The sequence below is a fragment of the Marmota monax genome, unplaced genomic scaffold (genome assembly GCF_021218885.2).
Source record: "Marmota monax isolate L192 unplaced genomic scaffold, Marmota_monax_Labrador192_F-V1.1 WCK01_AAM20220418_F8-fsc00034, whole genome shotgun sequence".
Taxonomy (NCBI): Eukaryota; Metazoa; Chordata; class Mammalia; order Rodentia; family Sciuridae; genus Marmota; species Marmota monax.
In genome coordinates, this window is record NW_026693934.1 from 11733704 (window position 1) to 11757482 (window position 23779).

Consider the following 23779-nt stretch of genomic DNA (forward strand, 5'->3'; position numbering starts at 1 on the left):
CTTGTTCTATCCTGAGGACTTAGGGGGCAGTGCTGCCCCAGCTCTGGTGGCCAGGTGGGGGTTGCTCCCCGGCTGGCTTGGGGTGGACTGCGGAAGCTTTGCGGAGAAGTGGATGTGGGTTCGGGGCCCAGCCGGGAGAGCTGAGTCAGCGTGTGGGAAACTGCTCAGGAGTGAGGACGAGCTGCTGCACTGGCGGGTCACCCTGCCTGCTGTGCCACTCTGACCAGAGAGGAGAGGCCACCCCCGCAATCTGCAGCAGCTCTCTTTCATTCTGTGCGCAGAGTTGCTGCCTTAGCATTGCGGAGGTCTGGAGCTGCAAAGGCCTCAGGCAGGCAGCTGAGACCCTGGGATTCTGTTCCGCCCCGTTCCTGTTACTTGGGCCAGTTAGTAAACCTGTCTGGCTTCTCTTCACTCTTCTATAAAATGGGGTAACAATCCTGCCTGCTGAACCCTAGCCCTCAAGGAGGAAGATGAGCTCTGTTGTGCATTTATATTGCTGGCTCTGGGCACAGAGCAGACTCACAGCACATAGTGAATTGGAGTGTGAGACTCTGGGGGATGAGGGATGGATGGGAAAGGCTTTGCAAAGTATGGCAAGGTGGAAAGAGTTCTCACTTTTGAGTCTCAGAGGCTCAGGTTCAAATCCCAGTTCTGCTCTCCTAAGTCCTTTGACCTTGGGCAAGTTATTCATCCCCTCCGAGCCCCAGTTTTCCTGTTGGTGGAATTGGGTTTATCATTGAGGATTAAATGGGAGAATGTGTGTCTCCATTTCACACTGAGGCCACTGAAGGTCAAGGTGCTAGAACCTTAGGCTGGTGTGAGGGTGTTAGGCCACACCGTGTCTTGTGCATGTGAACTCTTGGGGCATCATTCCTGAGACCAGGCCTTGGGCCACCAGTGCCCCACTTGGGATCTAGATGACCTGAGGGCCATCAGAGGGAGTAAGGAAGGGAAGGATATGGTCTATTGAGGACCTTGTAGGTGCCAGGCCCCAGCTGCACTGTGGAACTCCAGCCCTCTCAGTCCCTGCATGGAATGGCCAGGGATCTGCAGATCTCCAACCTAGCTTTGGATCTCAACCCCTGCTCCTTCCTTCCTGTGATTGGCTGCTCTGGCTGGCAGATCAAGGCCCTTTTGTTGGAGAGCAGCGTTTCCTCTTGTGAAGAGGGCCTTATGGGAGGGGACAGTTAGGGATGAGACCAGGGCTTCAGGCCTGGTGGCTGCAGCACACTGGGGGTGCTGATCTTGGCTATGCTTTCTGGGAACCTCTGCCCTCTCTCTACCCCTGTGATCTCACTGCTACATCCCTCCTCCTATAGCCTTTGGAGGAGGCCTGGCTTGTTGAGCAGAGGGACGGGGTCACACACCTTCTCAGACAGTCAGGCTCTGAGTCCTGGAAGTCAGAGACTTTCATGCTCTGGAGGCTGGTGACCTGCCTAAGGCTGTGGGTTAGTGACAGTTCTCTGGTTGCCCCGTGCAATTGTTCCCCTGAGCTGGTGAGAAGCCTCAAGGGTGGTGAAGACATTTAATTAGCAACACTGCCTCATGCTGGATAGCAAGTTGGGCAGTGGTCAGCCTCTCTGAGCTCTTCTGCTCCTTTTACTTCTGCGTGGTGTTAGCAGGACCTGCATTATGGCCCAGAGAGGATTGGTACCTGTTAAGTCACGCAGCCTGTCAGAGTGGGGTTGGGAGGTCTCTCTCCTTCCCTTTCCTGTCCTGCTCCTGTCCAGCTGTGTACAGACCTCCTGCATCTGGAGGAGGTGATGGACAGTGCCTTCCCTGGCCCCTTCACCCCCACCTAAGCCTCCCCTAGCCCACCATGTTCTCTAAGGCCATTCCCTTTTGCCAGCACAAGAATAATAGGTATGGGATCAGCAGAGGAACACCTGGAAAAGTCCCGTCTATGTCCTTGAGTATTCATTCCATCTGCCAGAGAATAGGGGCAACTCCAGGGCTAAGGCTAGGGCCATGGGCAGGGCCAGGGCCAGAGCTGTGAGCAGGGGCAGTGTCATGGGCAGGGGCAGGACCAAGGCCAGAGGAAGGGTTAAGGCCATGGGAGGCCCAAGGCTGGGGGCAGGGCTGAGGGCAGGGGCAGGGGTGGGGGCATGTGACTCCTTCTGCCTGTTAGAGTTCCCTCTTGATTCTCCTCCCCACTGCCCTCACTCCTTCCTTCTGTGTCCATTCTCAACTCTCCTGCGACCTCCTCTACTGGCTTCTTGGGGGAAAACATGGTGGAACGACCCTGTGCCAGGATAGGGCCCTTCTCATCGGCTCTGGACTCTGAACCTGCCAGCCTCAACTTGGCTCCATGTCTGTAATGCAGGGGTCCCTCTCTGTGATGCCTCGGGTGCTGGGTACAGTGGATAGTCCAGGTCTGAGGCAGGAGGCTCTTAGCACGGTGGCCTGGAGACCCAGGCTCTGGGGAAGCCCCAGGCTCTGGGAGTGACAGGAAGCTGAAGTGAGGGTGGTCTCCCCCACTGCTGTGCTGCACTTTGAATTTTGGTGGGCGGGACTGGTGGGAGCTATTTAAAACCAACTCTGGGCATTCACTCCACTGAATAACAAAAATAACAATGGTGTCCAAAATAATATTGATGTGTTTGAAGTAAACACATATCTTATCTCTCTTAGTTACCGGTTAGTAGTTTTGGTGTCACAGATTTGGAAACTGAGGACCCTGATTAATTAGTGAATAACCTGGGTGCAGGTCTAGATGGAGTTTCTCAGGCAGAAACAGACATACAAACAGCTGAGGGCATTCAGAGGGATAAGTGAGTCTTGGGTCTGGAGGAGATGTTGTGAAGGTCCAGCAGGGCCTGGCGTCTTTAGGGAGGCAGGATGGTGGGGGTGCTCATGGCACCAAGGCTCGTTGCCCACTCACCCACCCACTCAGACCTTTGCTTGGCCCGGGGGGCGCTGCCAGGCCCTTTCCCTGCTCTCCTGGGCTCCTCAGCTCTGTCCCTCCCCAGCATGGGCTGCTCTTCGCTGAGTTGGGTAAGCAGGTGCTGAGGGGCAGGTGGGAGGCGGATGGGCCGGAGGGGCAGATCCTAGCACTGTTTATGGCCAGCATCCTGGCCTGTGCTGAGAATAGCACCCACACTCGTGTGGGGGCACAGGTGGGGCGGCTCTGCTGACATCTCAGGACAGATGGGCCGAGGGCTGCGGCCAAGGGTGTGGTGCATGCCTATGGAGACACCCTGTCCTCAGTGGGCCCCACCCAGCATGAAAGAAGAGGCCAGAGAGGCTCCCTGTGTCACTCACACTCTGCTGCCGAGTCCTCGCTGCCAGTCTTTGGGTTTGGCACTGTGGGGGTGCAATGCTGAGGCCCAGCCAGGGTTTCTGGTAGTTGCTGCTGCGGGTCCCACAGGGACACTACTTTGGTTTGCTGTTTGGTTGATTTTGATGGGGCTTTGTACCACTTTACCCTTTTGACCAAGGGGACCAGGGTAAAGTGATGGGGGATTGCAGGTGTCTGCAGAGCTGTGGGTGGAGGAGGCCGCTGAAGGGCTTGGTACCAGAGGTTGTGGGGTGGGATGACTTTTGTTTTCCCAGAGGAATGCTGAGCCCCAGTGAGTCATGGGGGCAGGTGTATGGGGTGGCAGGCACCCAGACAGGCATGTGTGGGCTGGGTGTGGGGGGAACTGGGCAGGGTGGGGACTTGGTGGATTAAGCTGTCCAAGGTTTCTGGCCTGGGTGGATGAATCTCAGGTCAAGATAAGGGTAAAAGCACAAAAAGGGAAAACCAGTCACCACGCTGTAGTGTTCTGTCTTGTCTATACAGTCACAACTCACTTTTAAACCCCCCTTGGAGGGATTTCTTGGCTTTACTGATGAGGTTCAGTGGCTCAGAGAGATGAAGTTACTGCCCAAATTTGCACAGCATGGGCCTGCACTTTGCAGCCATTGCCTGCACTTCTTGTCCACTCACCAAAAGGGGCACCCTGCTGGCTGTCCAGACTATTCACTCTAAGCTGGTCACTGCTCTGAGTGAGTCACCCTGGTGGGAAGGACTGAAGAAAGGAATGGTCAGGGAATGGGGAGTGGTCAGGCCCAATGGTGGGGAGGCTCTGTGGGCCCCAGCCATTGCATATCCATCTCCCCTTCTCCAGGTCCTGCTGGATTTTTGTTCAGAGATGTGCATCCTTCTTACCATGTCTCCTCTGTAGTGTGGGCTCCAGGGTGGGGACCTTGCCTGGGTCTCTACAGAACAGGATCAGGCACACTGTGGCCTCAGAGCACATTTGCAGTTTCTAGCCACACAGCCCAGGGGCCTAGGGGTCAAGTTCTGAGCCAGAAGAGAGGACTTACTGTTGGGGAGTGGGTTGCTGGGTCTGGGCTATGAGGGGTGAAATCTGGTGGGGGCAGCTTGACCCACTCCCAGAGGTTGGTGAGAAAGGACTAGGAGGGCTGGCTGGGTGCTTGATTAGGGGTCTAGGTGGCCCTGGCCCTTCCAGGAACCCTGCTACCCACTGGTGGACACCTGGTTCTGCCAATGACTGGGCATGGGCTGGGCCTGGTGGATGGTCGTGGAGCGAGTCACCACCAAGCCCTGGGCCCAGCACTGCCTGGGCACTGCAGCTTCTCCATCTCTCCTTTAGCTGGCACCTCCTCTTGGCTGACTGGCTCACCCTAGGCCCATGTGGCAGGTGGTAAGGGGTGGCAGGCCAGAGCCATGGGCTTGGGAGCCCATGGGCCACGTGCAAATTCTAGCTCATTTCTGAACTAACCATTGAGCCTTGGTTTCCCCATTGTGGACCACCACCTCCTCCTTTTAGATTTTGAGAACTCTTTTGGCTTTGGGATGCCTTTGAATGAGCTGCTCTTGTGTCACCTCCTGCCCTCTGCTTGGCTGGCCCAGCTTCTTCAGCCCCTCTGAGCTTGTTCCCTCAGCCTCTTCCCCATCTTGACTCTGGCCCAGTTGCCTCTGCTCTTGCTGTGGGCTCCCTGACCCTCCCTAGCCCAGCCTGGCGTTCTCTGGAGTCTGGGTGGCCCCACCCTGGCTGCTTGGCAGTAGGCTTATCTCTGAACTGGCTGGAATTTCAGGCACCCTGGGAGGGGTAAAGGGAGAGAGAGGTGGGGGGGGGGGTTCCTGGTCCCCCAGGGCCAACTGGACACCTTTCCCTGGGTCTGAGTGTCGCTTGCCACTGAAGAGGGAAGCGTGGGGGAGGGGACCTGCCTTTTCCTCCCCCAATCCCCTCCCCCCTCATTCTTTCTCAGGGGGTGTCCCACCAGCTGGGAAGGCAGCTGGCCTCTTTGCACTTTGGGTTTTGACCAGCAAGTCACAGTAAAAGTCATTGTTGTGGGGCTGACATAGGTGGCCAAGTTTTTATTCAGTCAATTAAGGACAGAAGAAGGAAAACCAAACATTGGTTTTTCCTCTCACCAGTGGTTTCACTAAGGAAAGGGAAAAATCACTCAAAAGAGGAGGGTGGTGGTCATTCTGGAGTGATAGCCTTCCTGGAGAGGCCAGTTGGCTTCCTTAGTCAGCTGTTGTGACCAGAGGCCTACAGAAAAGTGTTGATGAATCTTTGTGGGCTGGTGTCAGGGGACAGTGACTTCCAAAGCACAAGGACTTGTTCAAAAGACAGATCAGATCACCATGTGGGTGGGAGATAGGCTGTGAGCTTTCCGGGCAGGGGCCACCCAGCCTCATTTGGCCAGGAAGAACCTGGACTCTGTGTGTGTGTATGTGTGTGTGTGTGTGGTATATCATTGCAAAACTTTGTATTCTAATCCACAATCTGTCTCTATTTCACAAAAGCGTTTTCTTTACCAGTTAAATCCTTGGAATTTGGCAAGATGGCACGGGAATCTTGGGCAGTAAACGCCACACGGGCTGCCTGCTACTTCTAGGTGCCTGTGTCCCCCAGCTTGAGAATCACAAGTGGAGTTTGGGCTGTAGAATTGGACAGGTTTGAGTCCTGCCTGGCTCTCCTGCTGACTATCAGCCTGGGCTTTAGTTTCTTTATCTATAAAATGGGGTCAACAGTCACCACCTGAGGGAGACCCACTGATATGAGCCCAACTGTGAGAGGGGTGTTAATTGGATCAGGTGTTAATTGGACCAAAAGGGGGTTTGGACCAGAGACTCCCTAAAGGTCCTGCCTTGCAGCGTGAGCTTTGTGGGGCTCAGGGGGAGGGTCAGTGCCTTCAGCTGGGATCTACATGGCAGGCACATGGCCCAGAGATGGAATCTGATGGGGACATTTTCCCTCAGGGGAAAGACAATGAGATGATGACCTGTCCCCAAGCCAGCTCCTCCTGCCACCACCTCCCTGTCAGTGTGGGGAAATAGGTCCCTGGGATGGGGACACAGAGATTTGCAGGGGAGAGAACTAAGGCCAGGGCGCGCGTCCATCTCTTGGGGCAGACTGTTGTGTGTTGGGAAGCTGAGAGGGGAGGAGCCACACAGGGAAGGACCCTCCATTCTCTCTGAGAGGTGCTCAGCTCTTTTCAGGCTGGAGACCAGCTGGGACTCAATGTTGATTTCCCTTCCTCTAGTTCTTTCTCCAGCTCTCTTGCCTCATTTGGGGTTCTTCTTCCCCTGTTCCCACCCTCAGCCTCTTGCCTGACTCCATGTCTTCCTCATGATTCCTGCTCTGCCAGGGAGGGTGTGTCACATGTGTATGAGCACCACCTCCCGTCTGGGGGAGCTTGCCCTGCATGGGGGTCTGACGGCTGGAGTGCATTTTTGCCTCCTGGGGATGGAACACTTTCCCTGGCTTTTTGCCCAGGGCCAGTGTCTCAGTGCTTATCTTTCTTAAAAAGTCACTGTACCTTTGGAAGGTAGAAGGCAAAGTCAGAGGCATGGCCAGCCAGCCCTGTGCTACAGAAGTCTAAGGGCCTGTTTTTGTTTTTAATCACCTGAGGTCTCTCCTCTGTTTTGGATTTGATTTCTGGGATGACCTCCTAGTGGCCCTGGGCCCTGCTTCCTAGGCTTCATTTCCCTTTTGTGACCGCAGCGGCAGTTGCTGCTCTCCAACAGAGGTTGTGCCCTCATCCTATTCCCTCTCCCTTGGGTTACCCTCTCCCTCCAACTCGGACCTACACTTCAGACCTAAACCTTGAGTATTAGAATTTCCAGCCTCTGGGCTAAGTGTTGCCATTCTGAAGGGGCAGAGCACCTGACGCCCCGCTGTGTGAGTTCCCTAAGCTCTGAAGAGGGAGAGGCAGAGCTTTTCTGGGCTAGATGAGACATGGAAGCTCTCCCATGAGTGGTCCCACAGCCTGAGGACAAGAGTGACATCAGTGAAGAGGGCCCAGTCCCGGCCAGATTACCTCAGCATCTGTTCCTATTTCCTCCTCCATAAAGTGGGACTGCCATATGCCCGCTTGCTACTGAAAGGAAGGGGAAGATGGGAGGCCCTGGCTGGAAGAGATCCAGACTACAGAATAGTCCCAAGAGTGTCCTGCAAGGTTACCCGACAACCCTGAACCAGAGCTTCCTGGAGCTCCACCATGCTCAGTCTCTGACTGCAGCAGCCTGTGGGCACTGTGGCCTTGGCCCAAGCACAGTGACGGGCCCAGAGGGTGGCTGCAGGGGCCTTGGGTCTGTCTCACTCCCCGCAGGAAGACAAATCTGAGCAGCATTTGCTTATGGGCACCACAAAGCCACAGGGTCCTGGCTCTGCTCCCAATTTTCAGTGTGGATGAATTCTTTAGTGTCTTTGCCTTTCTTAACAATCTGTAGTTCAAGGAATGGTGTGAAGACTAAATGCCTAGGAGCAAAGACCCCCCAGTAGCAAGGAGCATACCTGCCCACCAGACAGAGTCAGGACTCCTTGAAGGATTAGCTGGTTCCAGGGCTGAGGCAGGGATGGGACAGGCTGAGCCCGGAGCACCTTATAGTGCCAGAAGGAAGTACAGGAAGATGAATGGGGACGTGTCCAGAGGCTCCCACTGGCTCTCTTTGGGATATTTGAGCATCAAAAAGAATAATGATGGAAATAGATTTATAACATATAGAATGCAAAGCCAAGATCTGCGTTTGTAGTCATATCTTTACTACCCTCCCCTCAAAGGCAAGATTGAGGGAAGCTCCTTTTTAGAGAATGTTAGGGCACGTGGTAGAGTCTGGGTGACAGTGGAGTTCCTTGAAGATGACAGTGCGATACATCTCAGTGTTTGATGTGCATTCAGTGCACCAGGGGGTCTTGCTAAAGTGGAAATCAACTCAGCAGACCTGGGGTGGAGGTTGAAATTCTCTATCTCTACCAGGCTCTCAGGTGATGTGATACAGCTGGGGACCTCACTTTGAATAGCAAAGTGATTGCCAATCTATGTGCATTCACATGGTGACAGTGACTGTGACTAGCAGATGACTAGTTGTCAAGAGAAAAATTATCTCTCACATCTGTAATCCTAGCAACTCAGAAGCCTGAGGCAGGAGGATTACGAGTTTGAGGCTAGCCTCAGCAATTTAGTGAGACCTAAGCAATTTAGTGAGACCCTGTCTCAAAATAAAAAATAAAGAGAAATGAGGGTGTATCTCAGTGGTTAAGCACCCCTGGATTCAATTCCTAGTACTCCCTCTACATGAAAAAAAAAAAAAAGGAAAAAAAAGTTATAGTTATTCTTGCTCCAGGAAACCTGGCAAACGTGAGTCAAACCACGGGGTCAAGTTTAGCATACCAGGTAGGGGCCATTCTGTGGTAATGCAGTTGGAAGAGGTCAATGTCACCTCTGTAGTACTCTTGCCAAAAATATGTTCAACCTCAGCATAATAACAGGAAAATACTCAAATGAATCCAGAGTTTGGGATTCTCCAAAGGGCTGGTTTGTACTTTAAAAAAATTGTCAAAATCATAAAAAAAAAAGTGATAAATAGGTGTGTGGGAAGATATCCTGAATTAAAGGATCCAACAACAAGGCAATGTGTGAACCGTGCTTGGATCGCACGTTGGAAAGTGAACAAGCCATCTAGAGGTGAGGGACATTTTGGGGTTTAAGTAGGAATATTTGAATATGGACTGTATATATAGTCCATGTATGTATATCTATATGCATATAATATTATTAAATAGGTGTTAAGCATATTGGGGGTGCTTGTGCCATTAAAGATATATAGAAAATTCTTTAAAATTTTTTTTTGGGGGGTACCAGGGATTGAACTCAGGGACACTTGGCCACTGAGCACATCCCCAGCCCTATTTTGTATATTATTTAAAGACAGGGTCTCACTGAGTTGTTTAGTGCCTTGCTTTTAACTGAGGCTGGTTTTGATCTTAGGATCCTCCTGCCTCAGCCTCCTGAGCTGCTGGGATTACAGGTATGCACCATTGCTCCTGGCTAGAAAATACTCTGAAGATCTGTGCTGAAGTATTTAGTGGTGAAGTCTTTTGGGGTGAAGGGTCATGGTTCTGCAGGTTGTTTTAGGTTGGTTGGGCAAGTGTAAAAGGGACCAAACTGTTTTTATATGGAGAGATAAAAGCAACTGTGGTCAAATGGTAGCAATTGGTTGGTGGACCAACGAGAAGGGTAGATGACAGTATGTTGCACTATTTAAATTTTTTTTGAGGTTTATCTTTTCAAAATAAAAAGTTTGATGGGCATATGAAATGTGGTAGTAAATGGTGGCTTTGAATCTCTTTTCTGATCCCTTTGCCCTCCTGCGGCTGTTGTTGGAGGCTGGATTACTGGAGGCCACCCAGACCCTCCACCTGGCAGTGTGGGAGTGGGCTTAGGCCACTCCAGTGTCTGAGCAGATCATGGGGATTAGGTGGAGTCGCTTGTCCCTCTGGGGAGGTGCCAGCTGCAGTCAGGAGTGTGCTTGGGAACAAGGGAACCTTGTGTGTTGTGTTTGAGAGATGGCCTTGGAGGGGGTTTGGGAGGCTGAGGGGCCTGGTGACAGGTGGGACCCTGCAGGATTGTCCTCAGGAGAGGCCAAGTCTGCCCTCCCCAGTTTTGTGGGCCCAGCAGTGAGAGTCCTCTCAGGGCAGGAGAAGAGAGGAGGGAAGGCCTTGTATCCTTTCTCTGCCTGGGTGCCCACCCACACAGACCCTGCCTTGTTGCAGGCTTGTCTTTTGATGTCCCCAGCATCTCCAGGCATGTCCCTCAAGGCCTCCGAGCTTGTGGTGGTGAAGACCTGCAGCTGGTGGCCCTCCCCTGTCTTCCTGGGAGTCCCCTTGAGCATTAGGGCAGAAGGACAAGGGCCCTGTTCAGTCAGCTGCAGCTCCTAGCCTGGCAGACCTGAGCTAGGTGTGGGACTGGGGGTGGGAGAGATTCAGAAGAGAAAGGCCCAGGGTGTCAGGGAGACAGCCTGAAACCAAAAGGCCCTGGACAGGTAGGCAGACCACTGATTGCCTTTAGCTTGATTCTGGGGATCCCCTCTCCCTTTTGCCTTGGAGAACTGTTTCCCCCAGAGGCAGGCTGGGAAAACTGCGCCTCTCTGGGGCCTTCTGCTTGCCTCGCTGCCTGGGGAGCTTTGGTGTGAACTGCAGGGGCGTGAGGGCGTATATCCTGTCACTGTGGTCCCTGACCGCAGGCTCTGCTGGGAGGAAGAAGTTCGGGGAAGACACCCTGCCCCCCGGTTGGGCTCACTCTTCGACACCACCTTTCTGAGGCTGCAGCTGAGCCAGTGCTGGGAGGAGATAATGAAGAAGGTGAAGGCCAGGTGCCTCTTCTGGGGTCTCAGCAATGTGGTGGTGGGTGAAAGGGACAGGGATGTGCATATGGGTGTTTGTGTGGTGGGGTGTGGGGAGCATTAACTGGGGGTTGCCTTGGCCTCATCTCTGCCTCTTGCGGCAGGTGGGAGGGGGGTGCCTGGGCCAGCAGAGCAGCCTTCTGCCTTCCTGCCTGGAATCCTGGATCAGGGCTGACTGAGAATGTGACCTTGTCCCTGCCTCCCTCAGGCTTTCCTCCTGGCTCCGGGTTTGGCCCTTCTCACTGGTCCTGGGTTCTGAAAAGTGCTTTTCCTTGCCCCAGTGCCTTGCCATTTAGGTGGTGGGTGTGTGTCTCCAAAGTGCAGGGGGCCTGGCCACTCTCTGGGGTGAGGCAGAGATCAGAGCCCCCAGGAGGGGATTGCCTGGAACCCAAGGCTCAGCCAGGAGAGGTCACATGACTGCTCATCTGAGCAGTGCCCTCCCTGCCTGATCCTTGTCCCTCTCTGGTCATGGCCGCTCCTGGCTGGATGACCTAAGACCATTGGTCCTGATTTGTCTGTACCCACCTGTCATGTGTCACAGGAAGTGAGGGGGAAGTGCTTGGTGTCTTGAAGTTCATGCAGGGGTGGGGGAGGTCAGAAGTGATGAGCAGCCTGCGGGGGCTTCCCCTCCCTCTGAGTTTGGTGGCCTGCACTGACATGTATCCTTGAAACTCACTCCTATGTTCGGGGCTGTTTAGGGGCTTGGCTGGACTCCCCATATCAACAGGAGAAACTGGCCCTGAGCTCTTGTTCCTGTCCTAGGCTGTGACAAGGGCCACAATGCAGGGATGGCAGGGCCTCCTCCCTTTTCTGAAGTATATGGGACCCTCTTGCCAAGCCGTCATGGGCTCTGGCACCAGGAGGCACAGTGCCCTGTTGTGTCTGGGAACCTCCCAGCCTCCCAGGGGAGAGGCTGAGCCATGTGGGTGGTTGCAAAAGGCGGTTCTGGAGCCAGCCACGTGGCAGCCTGTTGTCCAGCACTTCAGCTCCACTCACGCCTGGCCTCCGGCTGAGGATGTGGTGAGAGGAAGCTTTGATATGAAGTGACACTGAGTGGCACTGATAAGGCTTCCTGAACTAAACACTGGTTCTGCCGGGCCCTTTCTCCCTCCCTCCCTCTGCTAGCTAGGGGTGTCTAGCCGGGCTTCTTCTGTCACATGAACAAAGGCTCTTCTTTGTTTATTACAAAGTGAGGCACCTATGGTTAAGTGCAGGACAAATGTAAATGATGCTGGTGGTCTGAGGCCTGCCCCACCCCCTCAGCCTCCGTGTAACCTTGAGGAGGCTGTGAACAGGCCTGTGCCACCCTGCCCTCCTCCTCTTTCAGCTCTTTCTCGTCCTTCCAAACCCAGCTCAGTTGTCCCATATTCCCTGAGTCCTGCTAGGTGAGGCCCATCCTGGACACTTACTGCCTGCCCTGTTTCCCCCCCCCCCGCCGTCCATCTGTGAGCTGGGCACAGGGAGTGCCCACTCTTGGTGTGTTAAATGGGTGGGATGTGGACCCTATCAGAGTAGAGGGTGGTGTGTGTGTGTGTGTGTGTGTGTGTGTATGTGTGTGTAGTTTGTGCGCATGTGTATGCATGTGCATGACTCACAGGTGAGTCTCCTGACGGATGGCACTGGTAGGGATGGAGAGAACAACCTTGTATCCCTGGGATGCAGACAGATACCGAGGTGACCAAGCAGCATTAAGGTGTCCTGGGTGTAAGGGCTGGTCAGAAAGGCCTCCTCTTCTGGTGGCTAGGGTGTGGCAGGGCTCCCACTCATGGAAGGAAGAATTAGAAGCTGTACTGAGAAAGGTAATGGGGAATTGTCCCTGACCTGGGACAGGCAGTGTCCAGTGGTCCCCCCCCCCATCCCCACCCAGGCACTGGAAACTCCTTGAAGATGGGGCCTTGTGCCCTCGTCTCTTGTCTCCAAGAAGGGGTGAGTGCAGGGAGGGCTGAACAGGGCTGCTTCTCTGGGCCTTGGCTGTGCTGCATGTTCGGTCTTATCTTGCTTCAAAGTTCCGCACTTCAGGGGCTGAGTGCCTTCTGTCTAAAACACAGAAGGAGACTGAGGCTGAGAGAGGGGTAGGTATTTTGTTCACGGTCACATGGGTGCTCTTGAAGCTCCTGGCTCAATGTGCCAAAAACCAGTGAAAATATCTTGTGTGTCTGTCTTGTGTCTAGCCTTTGTGGAAGCTGAGGACCCAGAGATAATGGGGATGCTGTCCCTGACCACTAGCTGTTCATATAGGCAGGGCAGAGGCATGAGATGGACACTCAGGCACATCACACAGCAAAAAGGAAGGTGGGTGCAGGCCCACAGTGGCTCAGGGTATTTTTGGGGACGAGAGAAGTCAGGGACCATTTCACAGAGGAACCTTGTCATCTGAGCAAGGTTTTAAAGGGTGCGTAGGAGTTGACCGTGTGCACATCTAGGGTGTGTGGGTGATCTTGGGTTTCAGTCTGTCTGGACCTGGTGTGAGGGATGGGGGTCTTAGACCCAGCTTCCAGTAGTGTGAGGCTGCCCTGCGGGCATTTAAGGGACTTGGTGTTTTTGAGTATGGTGGGCTAGGCCCTGCCAGGGGTTTTACAGACATGATCCTTGCAATCTGGGAGGTGAGTGTGGATAGTTTCTTGATTTTGCAGATGAGGCACTTGAGTGCTGATTTTTTTTTGGCTCATGGAGATTTTGCTTTGGTTTTCTCCTCTCACCCCAGGGTCAGTCCCTGGCACCCATCTGCGTTTGCCCAGCTATGTCCTGTAGCACCCTCATATCCACCCCTGCCCTCCTGCCCGCCGTTCTCATCCTCTTTCCATCCTCGGTGACCTGTGGGGGCCTTGAGAGGTTTGACTATTGTCTGTGATGTGCCTCATCTCTTCAGTCTCCCCCGTCTGATCTCTGCCCTGGCTACCACAGCCCCATGTGCTTCCCTCTGTCTCCGACTGGGATGCTGCTCCAGCAGAGATTCCCAAGGCTGGCAGAGAGAGATGGCCAGTGCCCAGTGAGAGCACTGGCTTCCTAGGTTGGGCCAGGGAAGATGTAGCAAGGCAGTGACCACCTTGCAAAGTCTGGTCAAGGTGGGTAAGGTGTTGGCTTGGGCCCTGGGTGGGCAAAGCTGGCATTCCAGGAAGTGTGGCCCACCTTGGTACCTTCAAAGGGAAGATGTGCCAGAGGACATGGTGCGTGGTGATCCGCTGGCCTTGGGCAGCTGCTGGGCTGGCCTCCTGTCCTAGGGCTCCCTGTCCTGTTGAGAGCCACAGCCGAAGGGGCCCCAGCAAACTTCCAGCTGCCAGCAAACTTCCAGCTGCTGGCTGATGATTGGCTCACAGCGGCCCCAGCAACATCTAGCTGATTGGCTCCTCGGCCCCAGCAACATCTAGCTGATTGGCTCCTCTGCGGTGATGCTCATTGGGCTGTTTCCCTGCCCTTTCAGACCACGGAGCTGCTCATTGGGGGACTTTTTTGGCTCCGCCCACGTGACCCAGCCAATCGGCCTCAAGAGCAGGAGGATTGTGGGAGGTGGAGAGAAGCTTGTGTGGGAGAGAGAGGCTTGTGGAAAGCCGGTGGTGGCAGTTGAGGCTCTGAGGGTTTTTCCTGAGAGGCTGTTTTGTTTGGCGTGTGTGGTTCTAAAAATAAAGTTAGTTTCTTTTGACAAGTGGCTCCTGATTGTGCCCAGCCAGACTGCGGCACTGTCCTTCTTGCCTCTTTATTTTTCTTCCCCTGCTATGATATCTTTCTCCCTCTCAGTGAGCTCTGGGGTTGGAGGAAGCATGGCCATGGGAGGGAGGGAAGTATCGGAGAACCTGCTGGCTCTCTGGTCAGGGCTTCCTGTCGGCCTCCTGATGCAGTTCCTGCCTTTTCCCAAATCCTTCCTCTCTCCTGGCCTTGGGTCTCCCTCTTTGCCCTAACCTTCCCACCTTACCTCTGGCCTCTGCTTCTTCTCCCAGACGTAGCCAAAGAGCAACAACTGTGAATGACCGGGGTGGGGGTGGGGGGAGTTGGCCTCTGAGGTTTCCAGCTAAAGTAGAGCATGGGGTCGTGTGTATGTGTGGATGTATAGGTGTGAGAGTGTGTGTGTGACCGTAAGGACAGGGGTGGGCCGGCATTGCCTGTGGGTTATGAAGGAGGAAGCAGTGTGGCTGGAGCAGGTCACTCCTAACAGTCCGTTCCGATTGGGCGCTGATTCCAAGTGACCTCAGACTTGACCTGGCCACCTCTGCCTGGGATGCTTACCTGCCAGCTCAGGGCTCTCTGTGCTCCCTGTGGTGGTCATGGCCCTTGAGCCCAGGCAGTGGACTCATGCGGAGACGTGGGGCTGCCCTGCTCCTGCTCCCCTCCCTTGCCAGCCGCCAGGTCGGGGTGGAGCTCCCAGGGAGGAAGTGTGTGATGAGCAACACCTGGCTACTCACTCTGTTTCTGAAGCCTCCCTCCTGGTGTGATCCCTCCAGCAAGCCTGTCCGAGGCTCTTGGCTGATGGTGGAGCCTGGATGGAGGGTGGGGAGGCTGTAAGGCCCAAGGGACTGTCTTCCTATCTTCATCCATTCTGTGTTGCTATAACAGAAAACTCCAGCTGGATGATTTATAAAGAGAATGTCTTAGTCAGCTTTCCATTATCCTAAGAAATATCTGAGATAATCTACTTAAAAAAGAGGAAAGTTTTATTTTGGATCATAGTTTTGAAGATTTCAAGCTGTGGTCACTTGACCTGTTGCTTTTGTGTCTACAGCAAGATGGCACATCATGGTGGTGTGGCAATCTGCTGGACTTGTGGCAGCAGGGAGGCAAAGAGAGAGAACAGGAGGGGCCAGGGTCCCAATACCCCTTTCAAGGGCAGTGACTTCCAACTAGGCCCCACCTTGTAAAAGTTCCACTGCCTCCCAACAGTGTACTGGCTGGGGACCAAGCCTTGAACACAGGGCCTTGGGGCATACTATTTAAATCATAGTAGAAAAGAAACTTATTTCTTATACTTCTGGAGACAGGAGGTCCGAGATTGATTGAAGGTCTCCTGGGGAGACCTTCTTGGCAATCATAAGATGGCAGAAGATATCACATGACAAGAGAGTGGGCATGAGAGGAACCAAGTAGCTTTTATGGTTGGCTCTCTGTATCCACAGGTTCTGCTCCAACCAATTGTGGATTGAAAACATTTGGGGAAAAAAATTCCAGAGTTCCAACAAGCAAAACTTGAATTTGCCATGCATTGATGGAATCCATATGAATGAAGCAATGTGTGGGTGCTCCCTCCTGTATCCGCCCACCATTCCAGAGACTCTGTCTCTCCAGCTCCTTGAGCATCGTATGCTTCTTGTCTTGTGCCTGGTTCTTGTACCGGGTAGCTAGGCCCACAGTGGTTGTGTTTGTATTGAACGCGTGCAGACTATTTTTCTTGTCATTATTTCCTATACAACACAGTAGAACAACTTCTTACATAGCATTTGCATTGTATTATGTTCTCTAAGTAAACTAGAGTTGGCTTAAAGTCTGTGGGATGACGTGTGTAGGTTATGTGCAAATACCAGGCCGTTATTCTATAACCTACTTGAACATCCACAGATTTTGTTATCCCAGGATATCAGCAATATAACAAAACCAGACTCTTGAAAACTAACCCATTCTCTTGATAATGACATTAATGCCTTCATGAGGTTCTGCCCTTACCTACCATTAGGCCCCATCTTCCAACATCGCTGCATTGAGGATTAAGCTTCCAGCACAGGAACTACGAGGGACAGGTTCAGCTCATAGCAGCTGGGAGATCTCTTGATGGTCCCAGCGCCTGGGCTGGGTGATATGGTCCGCAGGCCCCCTCATTCTCATCTATGGTCTTGGCACATCAGCACCCTTGTTTTGGCTATTCTGCTTCTCATGATAACACTCTTCTCTCTGTCTCGGCAGGTCCTTCAGAAACTGGGGAAGGCAGATGAGACCAAGGATGAGCAGTTTGAACAGTGCGTCCAGAATTTCAACAAGCAGCTGGTGAGTGTAGTGACCCTTGGCCTTGGGGAGCTCATGGGAATTGAACTGTGGCTTCCATGTGGAAAATGGGAAGGACCAGATCTGTGGAGTAAGAGGGATTGGAGGGGGATCAGTGTGGGCTGGTGGTGTCACCAAAGACCTGGAGGAGAGGGCACTGGCACTGGCTAGGAACACTGGAAAAGAAGAGGGTCAGGGGATACTTTAGAGAGAGTGATGGGGGAAGGGGAGGGTAGGTGGGAGTGGGCACTGGCTGGTGGCCAGACTCTGGAAGAGCTTGCATGCCAAGGCAAGTGGGAGCTACAGAAGCTTCATGCCAGGAGAGTGGCATCTGCAGGATTTAGTGTGGGGGCAGAGCAAGCTGGATTTGATTTGGGCATCTGCTGAACATGATGGGTGCTGGGCTGAGTAACAGGCTCCAGGCTGGGTTCTGTGGATGATGGTTGATGCCTACAAACAACCCCAGGTGGCCTGTACCAACAGTTACCTTGTGTAGATGGAGCAGCTGAGGTTCTAGAAGTGAGGTGATTCATTCAAGGCCAACCAGTTTGGGAAGTGGATGCAGACCCCTACTTATCTGCTTATAAAACCATGAGGGGGTTTCCAGGGCATCCTTACTAAGGACCATTCCAGGCTAGAGGCCAGTGACCGAAAGAGGTTTAATCACACTTGGCAGTATGGGGCAGTGGTTAGATATGAGGGAGGACTCCCCTACTGAAGGGAAAACTCTGAATATCCTGACTAGGCTGTCCTTGAAACTCCCTGCTGGAGATTTGCTAAGTCCAGAAAAAGGGGGAGTGAGATGAGCCTGTCAATTCTTCTTTCCCTGGGGAAGAACAAGGTAGCAGGAAGGGAGGGAGATCTGGGCCATGACTTTATGGCTTCAGAAGGGCAGATAGAGATCTAAGGGACAGATAGAGGTGGTGGCCAGTGGAATGGGACTGGGCATTGGGAGTGAGGTCAGGATCTAAGCTCTGCTAAGAGTGGGGTTGGGTGGGCACAGACTCTTGATACTTCTTGTCCATGGCTGTGGTCTTTGACGGTTCCTATCAAAGCCTCTGTAGCTGGAATGAAGCCCAGGGAAGGGGTCTCCTTTGGAGACTACTGACAGCTCACTGACCAAGGGCTAGGAGCATTCCAGAGTGACAGAGAACAGCTGAGACAGGGCTGGGAGCTTTCTGGGACAGGGCCAAGGAGCATACTGGGAGAGGGCCAGGGAGCATGCTGGGAAAGGGGCCTGGAGCATGCTGGGAGAGGGCCAGGGATCATGCTGAGAAGGGGGCATGGAGCATGCTGGGAGAGGGGGCCTGGAGCATGCTGGGAGAAGGCCAGGAAGCATGCTGGGAGAGGGCCAGAAAGCATGCTGGGAAAGGGATTCTGGAGCATGCTGGGAGAGGGGGCCAGGGAGCATACTGGGAGAGGGCCTGGGAGCATGCTGGGAGAGGGGTTCTGGAGCATGCTGGGAGAGAGCTGATAGCATTCTGGGAGAGGACTAGGGAGCAAGCTAGGTGAGGCTGCAGAGCCAAGCTACCCTGGTCTGCCAGAAAGGCTGAGCCCAAGAGGCTCCCAGAGCAGGGATGGGAGCCATCATATCTGCTTGTCCCCCAGACCAGAAATTACAGGTGTTTTAAGACCCTTGTGGATCCCACAACAGGCCACATCTACTGTGTTAAGTTTCCTCAAATAAAATAAAGGCTTGAACAAAGAAATCTAAAGCCTCAGTTCTGATTCAGTCTCTTGGAAGCTCCAGATATGTCCCCTTCTTAGCTGTTTTCCTCAGTTTGTGGGCAGCTCGGAAGTCCTTCTAGGGATTGCTGCTACTTGGATACTTACTATGGGCCATGAGATGTTGTGTCTTTTGTAGACATTTCCTTGCAGCCCTTGAAATGGGCGCCAATATTCTCTTCATTTTGCAAATGTAGCACTTGAAACTCAGATAGGTTAAGCAAACTTTTTCAGGCCCACACTACTGGTTTGGGGACTTGGGGATTTCAATCCAGACCCGGGACCCTTGAATTTACTCTTGAGTTTCTTCTCTGGAGCTGACCCCTAGTCCTGAATGCAGGTGGCTGGGTGGGTTGGTGGGAAAGCTGTAGTCCCAGAGAGGGCATGGTAGTGTCTCCCCAGAGCAGACTGGACTGTTTGGTGGAGGTGAGGAAAGAAAGCATAGATGTGGAAGCTGAGGTTCCCATGGCCTGCCTCTAGAGCTGAAGCCACAGCATTGCTCTCCCTACTCCTCCCTTAGAGTGACCCCTTTTGAGTCCCTGGTCCTGGACAAATAACCACTCGCTGATCCTTGGGCAGAGGTACTGGGTAGAGATGCCAGGGCTAAAGATAGCCAGTGCTGGTGGCTTCCTGGCTGTGGGCTTAGAATGGTCACCTGAGCTGGTGCTTTTGTCTGCCCCAGGTTTGGTGGGGTGACTGACTTATTCGGGGCCGGGGGCGATAGTGGTGGTGGACAGTTTTGAAGTCTCATTCAAGTGTTGGGATAACCCTCCTGTGGTAGTCAGCTTTTTTGTTGCTCCGACCAAAATACCTGACAAGAACAACTAGAGGAAAGATTTATTGTTTGCTCACGGTTTCAGAGAGTTCAGTTCGTGGCTGGCTGGCTCCATTGCTTTGGGTTTGAAGTGAGGCAGAACATCATGGCAGAAGGGTGTGGTGGAGGAAGGTGCTCAGACCATGGCAGCTGGGAAGCAGAAAGAGAGAAAGACAGGAAGGAACCAAGGATAAGATAGAGTCACCAAGGCACACCCCCAGTGACCTGCTTCCTTCAGCAATGCTCCACCTGCTGTAGGTTGAAGATACTGTTCTGCCGTATTATGTTTTCTCATGTTTCCCGCCATAGTCTGTTTAGCTGTTGGTAGATGAATCCACTGATGAGGTCAGAGTCCTCATAGTTCACTCGCTTCCCTAAAGCCCTACTACGGGACATTGCCGCATTGGGGACCACGTCTTCGGTACATGAGCTTTTGGGTGACATGCCAGATCCAAACTGTAATACCTTCCTTGAAGGTTATGGCACCCTGTCAGTTCTGGATCTGACTGGTATATGCAGATGTCTGGGGTGTGGCGTGAGTGTTGGGGTTGGGACCGGTGTGAGGGTCACTGCCCTTGAGAGAGGAAATGAGGGAGCTGCTGTGGATTTGGCCTCAGCCAACCTACAGGGCTTGGTGGTGGTGGGGGGGGTGCCCAGGAAATGCAAGATGGAGACAGTGTAGAAAGCCTGGAGACTCTCCTGCCTCTTTACCCGTGTGCCCCAGTATCACTAGGCCCAGCATTAGGGGTGGACAAGGGTAGCAGAGAATTTAGTCTCCAGGGAAGAAAATTTTTCCTGTGAGGGCAAAGCCTTGGAGAGGGTGTTGCTCACGTTTCCATCACCTGCTCTCATAATGAGTCCCTCTGGGCCCGTTTGGTGCTGGTCATAGGCCCTTGTCTTCTGGCCCTACACTGAGGGACCATAGGGGCCTACTTGGCCCCCTTACTTCTAGAGCATTGCACATCACGCCCTCTGGAAACCATCTTGGCTTCTGAAGGTTGGCCAAGCTCTGCTTCTTAGGGTCCCCTTGCAGCTTGTAGGACCCAAGACCCTCTGAAGTGGGGCAGGTCTGGTTTCTTTTTTAACCTAGGGCCCACCTGGGTTCTGCTCACAGTGGGCAGCCCTGGCTATTGAGTGAAGACTGATCCCTGAGCATTGAATGGTGAGGGGCAAGAATCAGAGCTGGAGCCAGAGGGGTCCTTGTGGCAGGGGGCCATCCTTGTCCTCCAGACCTTCCAGGAAGCTGGGTTCTTGAGTCTGCAGGAGCTTGGGGATGATGGCTGAGCCATCCCTTTCTGGCACTGCCTCAGCTCCTTATTAACTCCCATAGGCCAAGTTGGGCAGTGGCCCCAGAATCTTCTCCTTCTCCAGCTGGGCTCTGCAAAGAGTGTGCTTAGAACCCAAGAAGCTTCCAAAAAATTATTTCCCAGGCATCCTGTTTAGGAGACTGAGGGAGCCAGTTTAGAAGTGAGCACACACGGTTCTGATTGGTCCAAGAGGGGCTGGCTTGGATGGGATCCAGGGTACAGGAAGGCATTGTTCACCTCGAGGACTGACTGCCGAGTGCGGCTTAGGGATCCAGCTGCACAGGAGAGGCAGAGCTCCGGGCAGCCCCTTGCACATCTGCAGACCACGTGCTTGCTTACAGCTCAGCGTTGTCCTGGAAGCACAAGAGGCCCTGGTACAGCCAGCAGCCCGGATTAGTGCAGCTGCCCACCCCATGGGGAACCCTTTGCTTGGGTGCTGTATAGAGGCAGGTGGGGATCAGGCCAGAGGTGCAGCTGGGTTGAGGTAGTCTTCGCAGGGAAAGAAGCCGGGTCTGGAAGATTCTATGATATCAGATGACACAATGGCATTGCATCATGAACACACTTGAATCCTCATCTCGCCCAACAAAGCATTTAATTGTTAGGTTAGGGAGGCAGTGTCAAGGGTGGATGGAGCTCTCCTCATCGGTCAGTCGGGCAGGGTGCACAACCCATCCTTGCTGGCATTCTAGAGAGATCTGAACATTCGTTTCTTCATTTGATTTTTAATCAGTAGCCTCACATTTAGGTTTGATCAGGGTTATGTACTATACAGTTGACCCTCCTTATCTGTGTGTTCTGGATTTGCAGATTCAGCTGATTGCAGATTGAAAATATTTTTGGGGGAAACCAATAAAAAGTAACAACACACCTACAAAAAAAAAAAAAAACCAGCACAAGTAAAAAGCAATGTAGTATAATGATTATTTACATAGCATTTACATGAGAGGTGTTATGAGTCATCTAGAGATGGTTTGAAGTGTACGAGAGGATGTGCCCAGGTTATATGCAGATATGATGCCATTTTACATAAGGGACTTGATCATCTGTGGATTTTGGTATCTGAAAAGGGGTTCTGGAGCCAATTCCCCATGCATTCCAAAGATCAACTGTTCTCTATGGGCAACCGAAGGAATTTTAGAGAGGCCTTTTTTTTATTATATAACATCTTATATGCTGTTCTCAGCCCCCCCCCCCCCGCCACATGGCCCCACTTTGATGTGAAAGCATTCATTGTAGTGAATAGGCAGATCCGTGTGTTCATGGGGGCCACATTGTCACCAGTTACTCACTCAGCAAACCGCCTGGCCTTGGAGGGTCTCCCTGGCTGTCCGAGTCTCTGTGTGACTCTGGGCAGGTCGCTGACCCTCTCTGCCTCCCTATGGGCAGCTGGTACACAGAGCTCTGTGTGCGTTGGGGAGGAAGGGCCGGCCTGAGCTGAGCCAGGGTGAGCCTGAGGAGGGAGGTGGGAAAGCCTACTTGCCCTCCTTGGACTGACCTGCCTGGGTGGAGAGCATCTTCAGGGTGACTGATCTCCTGGGACCATGGCTGGCTGCTGGGCCTGCGTCTCCCTAAGCCCTCTTAGGGTGAGGGTATCCAGAGCAAGGGTGTCTCTGAGTCTGGGATGGGCATCTGTAAGACCAGGAGGGTGCCTTTGTGTAACACAGGTCAGCCATAGCCATTACTGTTCTCCTTGTGTCCCTCCTCCCCAACCCCTACTCCTCCTCACATGTAGTCCATCTCCTGAGAGTGGTCTTCAAGGCCTCTGGAATCTGGTTCGTGGGAGCCACTTCCAGACCACCTTTGATGTGTCAGGCATGGTCATTCACCCAGGCTCAGGGAGGCCACTCACTTGGGCCTTACTGCCTGGCTCCAAAACCTGTATATGCTTTCCTTTCTTCCCATACTTCTTCTGGAACTTTCCATGTCTCATTGCTGGTCATCTCAGACCTCTTACCTGTTATTCACCCCTCTTTGTCCCAGAGTTCAGTGTCCCAGGCCCCTGATTTCTTTCTTTTCTTTTCTTTTTTTTGCAGAGGGAGTAGTACCAGGGATTGAACCCAGGGATGCTTAACCACTGAGCCATATCCACAGCCCTTTTTATATTTTATTTTGAGACAGGGTCTCCCTACGTTGTTTAGGACCTCGCTAAGTTGCTGAGGTGGGCTTTGACCTTGCAATCCTCCTGCCTCAGCCAGAGCCGCTGGGATCACAGGAGTGTGCCACTGTGCCCAGCCTGGCCCCTACTTTTTGTGGTATTGATGGTGCAGAAGGATGTAGAGCTGGTCTCACCCTCTGTGCTGGCCCTGCTGTCTCCGGAGGCCCTGTTCTCAGTTCAGGAGGCTCCACACTCTGCTCACTCGTGTTCTTCAGCCTTTTCCTCCTACATTCTATATTCTACATCCTCCCTTTCAGCTGGACCAGCGACTTTAGGGTCCTGGAAATGACCCCCCCCCCGCCCCCATTTGCACCCCTGCTGACACTGTCCCTTCTGGAGTTTTCCTGTCCTTGGACGTCTGTGGCCCTCTGCCATTAGACCCTCTGTCTTGTGAGGGCCCCCACTGGGGCCTCCTTCCCTGACACTGTGCTGTGGCAGCCCTCTCTTCTTGGGTCCTACCTGAGCTGGCACTACCACAGCTGGCTGTGACACTCTCCTGGCCTGGGCTCCTGTGCCTGTTGTCTGAGTGCAGTTTGGTCCTTCCATACCCAAATAACCTGCTGCATTCTGCTGTACTTCCGGCATGTCATCTGGTGCACAGGGACCCTGTCTTATAAAGTGTGCATGGTGGGGAGACAGGGTTTTCGAGGCAGGGATGATGCCAGGAGTGCAGTGCTCTTCAGTGTGAGCTTGTGGCTGTAGCTACTGTCCTCTGAGGTGGGTTCCATACTGGCCCACTGAGGGGTCAGCCGAGCAGCCTAGTTTATCATGTGAAAGAAGCAGGGAGGAGAGTTGGGGACAGAGGGTGCCCCAGGCCCTCACCTGGTTCTCATCTCTGTCCACAGACTGAGGGCACCCGGCTGCAGAAGGATCTCCGGACTTACCTGGCTTCAGTCAAAGGTGAGGGAAAGGCAGGGCAGATCTGGCAGTGAGGGGTGATGGGGGCAGAGCTGGGGACGGGATGGCAGGGCCACCTCTGCAATGGTAGTGGCTGTCACTGAGAGGCCACCCGCTTTTCTCTGCCCCTCAGCCATGCACGAAGCCTCCAAGAAGCTGAACGAGTGTCTACAGGAGGTGTATGAGCCCGACTGGCCCGGCAGGGACGAGGCCAATAAGATCGCCGAGGTGAGCATGGGACTGGTGACCTCAGCCCTTCCCGGAGTGCACTT

General features: G+C 53.4%; 1 protein-coding gene across 13 annotated transcripts in view; it reads left to right on the top strand.

Annotated features, from left to right (window-relative positions):
• Positions 1-23779, top strand: part of Bin1 (bridging integrator 1) — a 60124-nt gene that overhangs the window by 12478 nt on the left and 23867 nt on the right. For all 13 annotated transcript variants that reach the window (XM_058585410.1, XM_058585411.1, XM_046463711.2 and 10 more), the window contains exons 2-4: positions 16529-16609; positions 23456-23510; positions 23641-23735. In XM_058585410.1, coding sequence (XP_058441393.1) covers positions 16529-16609; positions 23456-23510; positions 23641-23735 — 231 coding nt within the window. The remainder of the gene's footprint in view (positions 1-16528; positions 16610-23455; positions 23511-23640; positions 23736-23779) is intronic.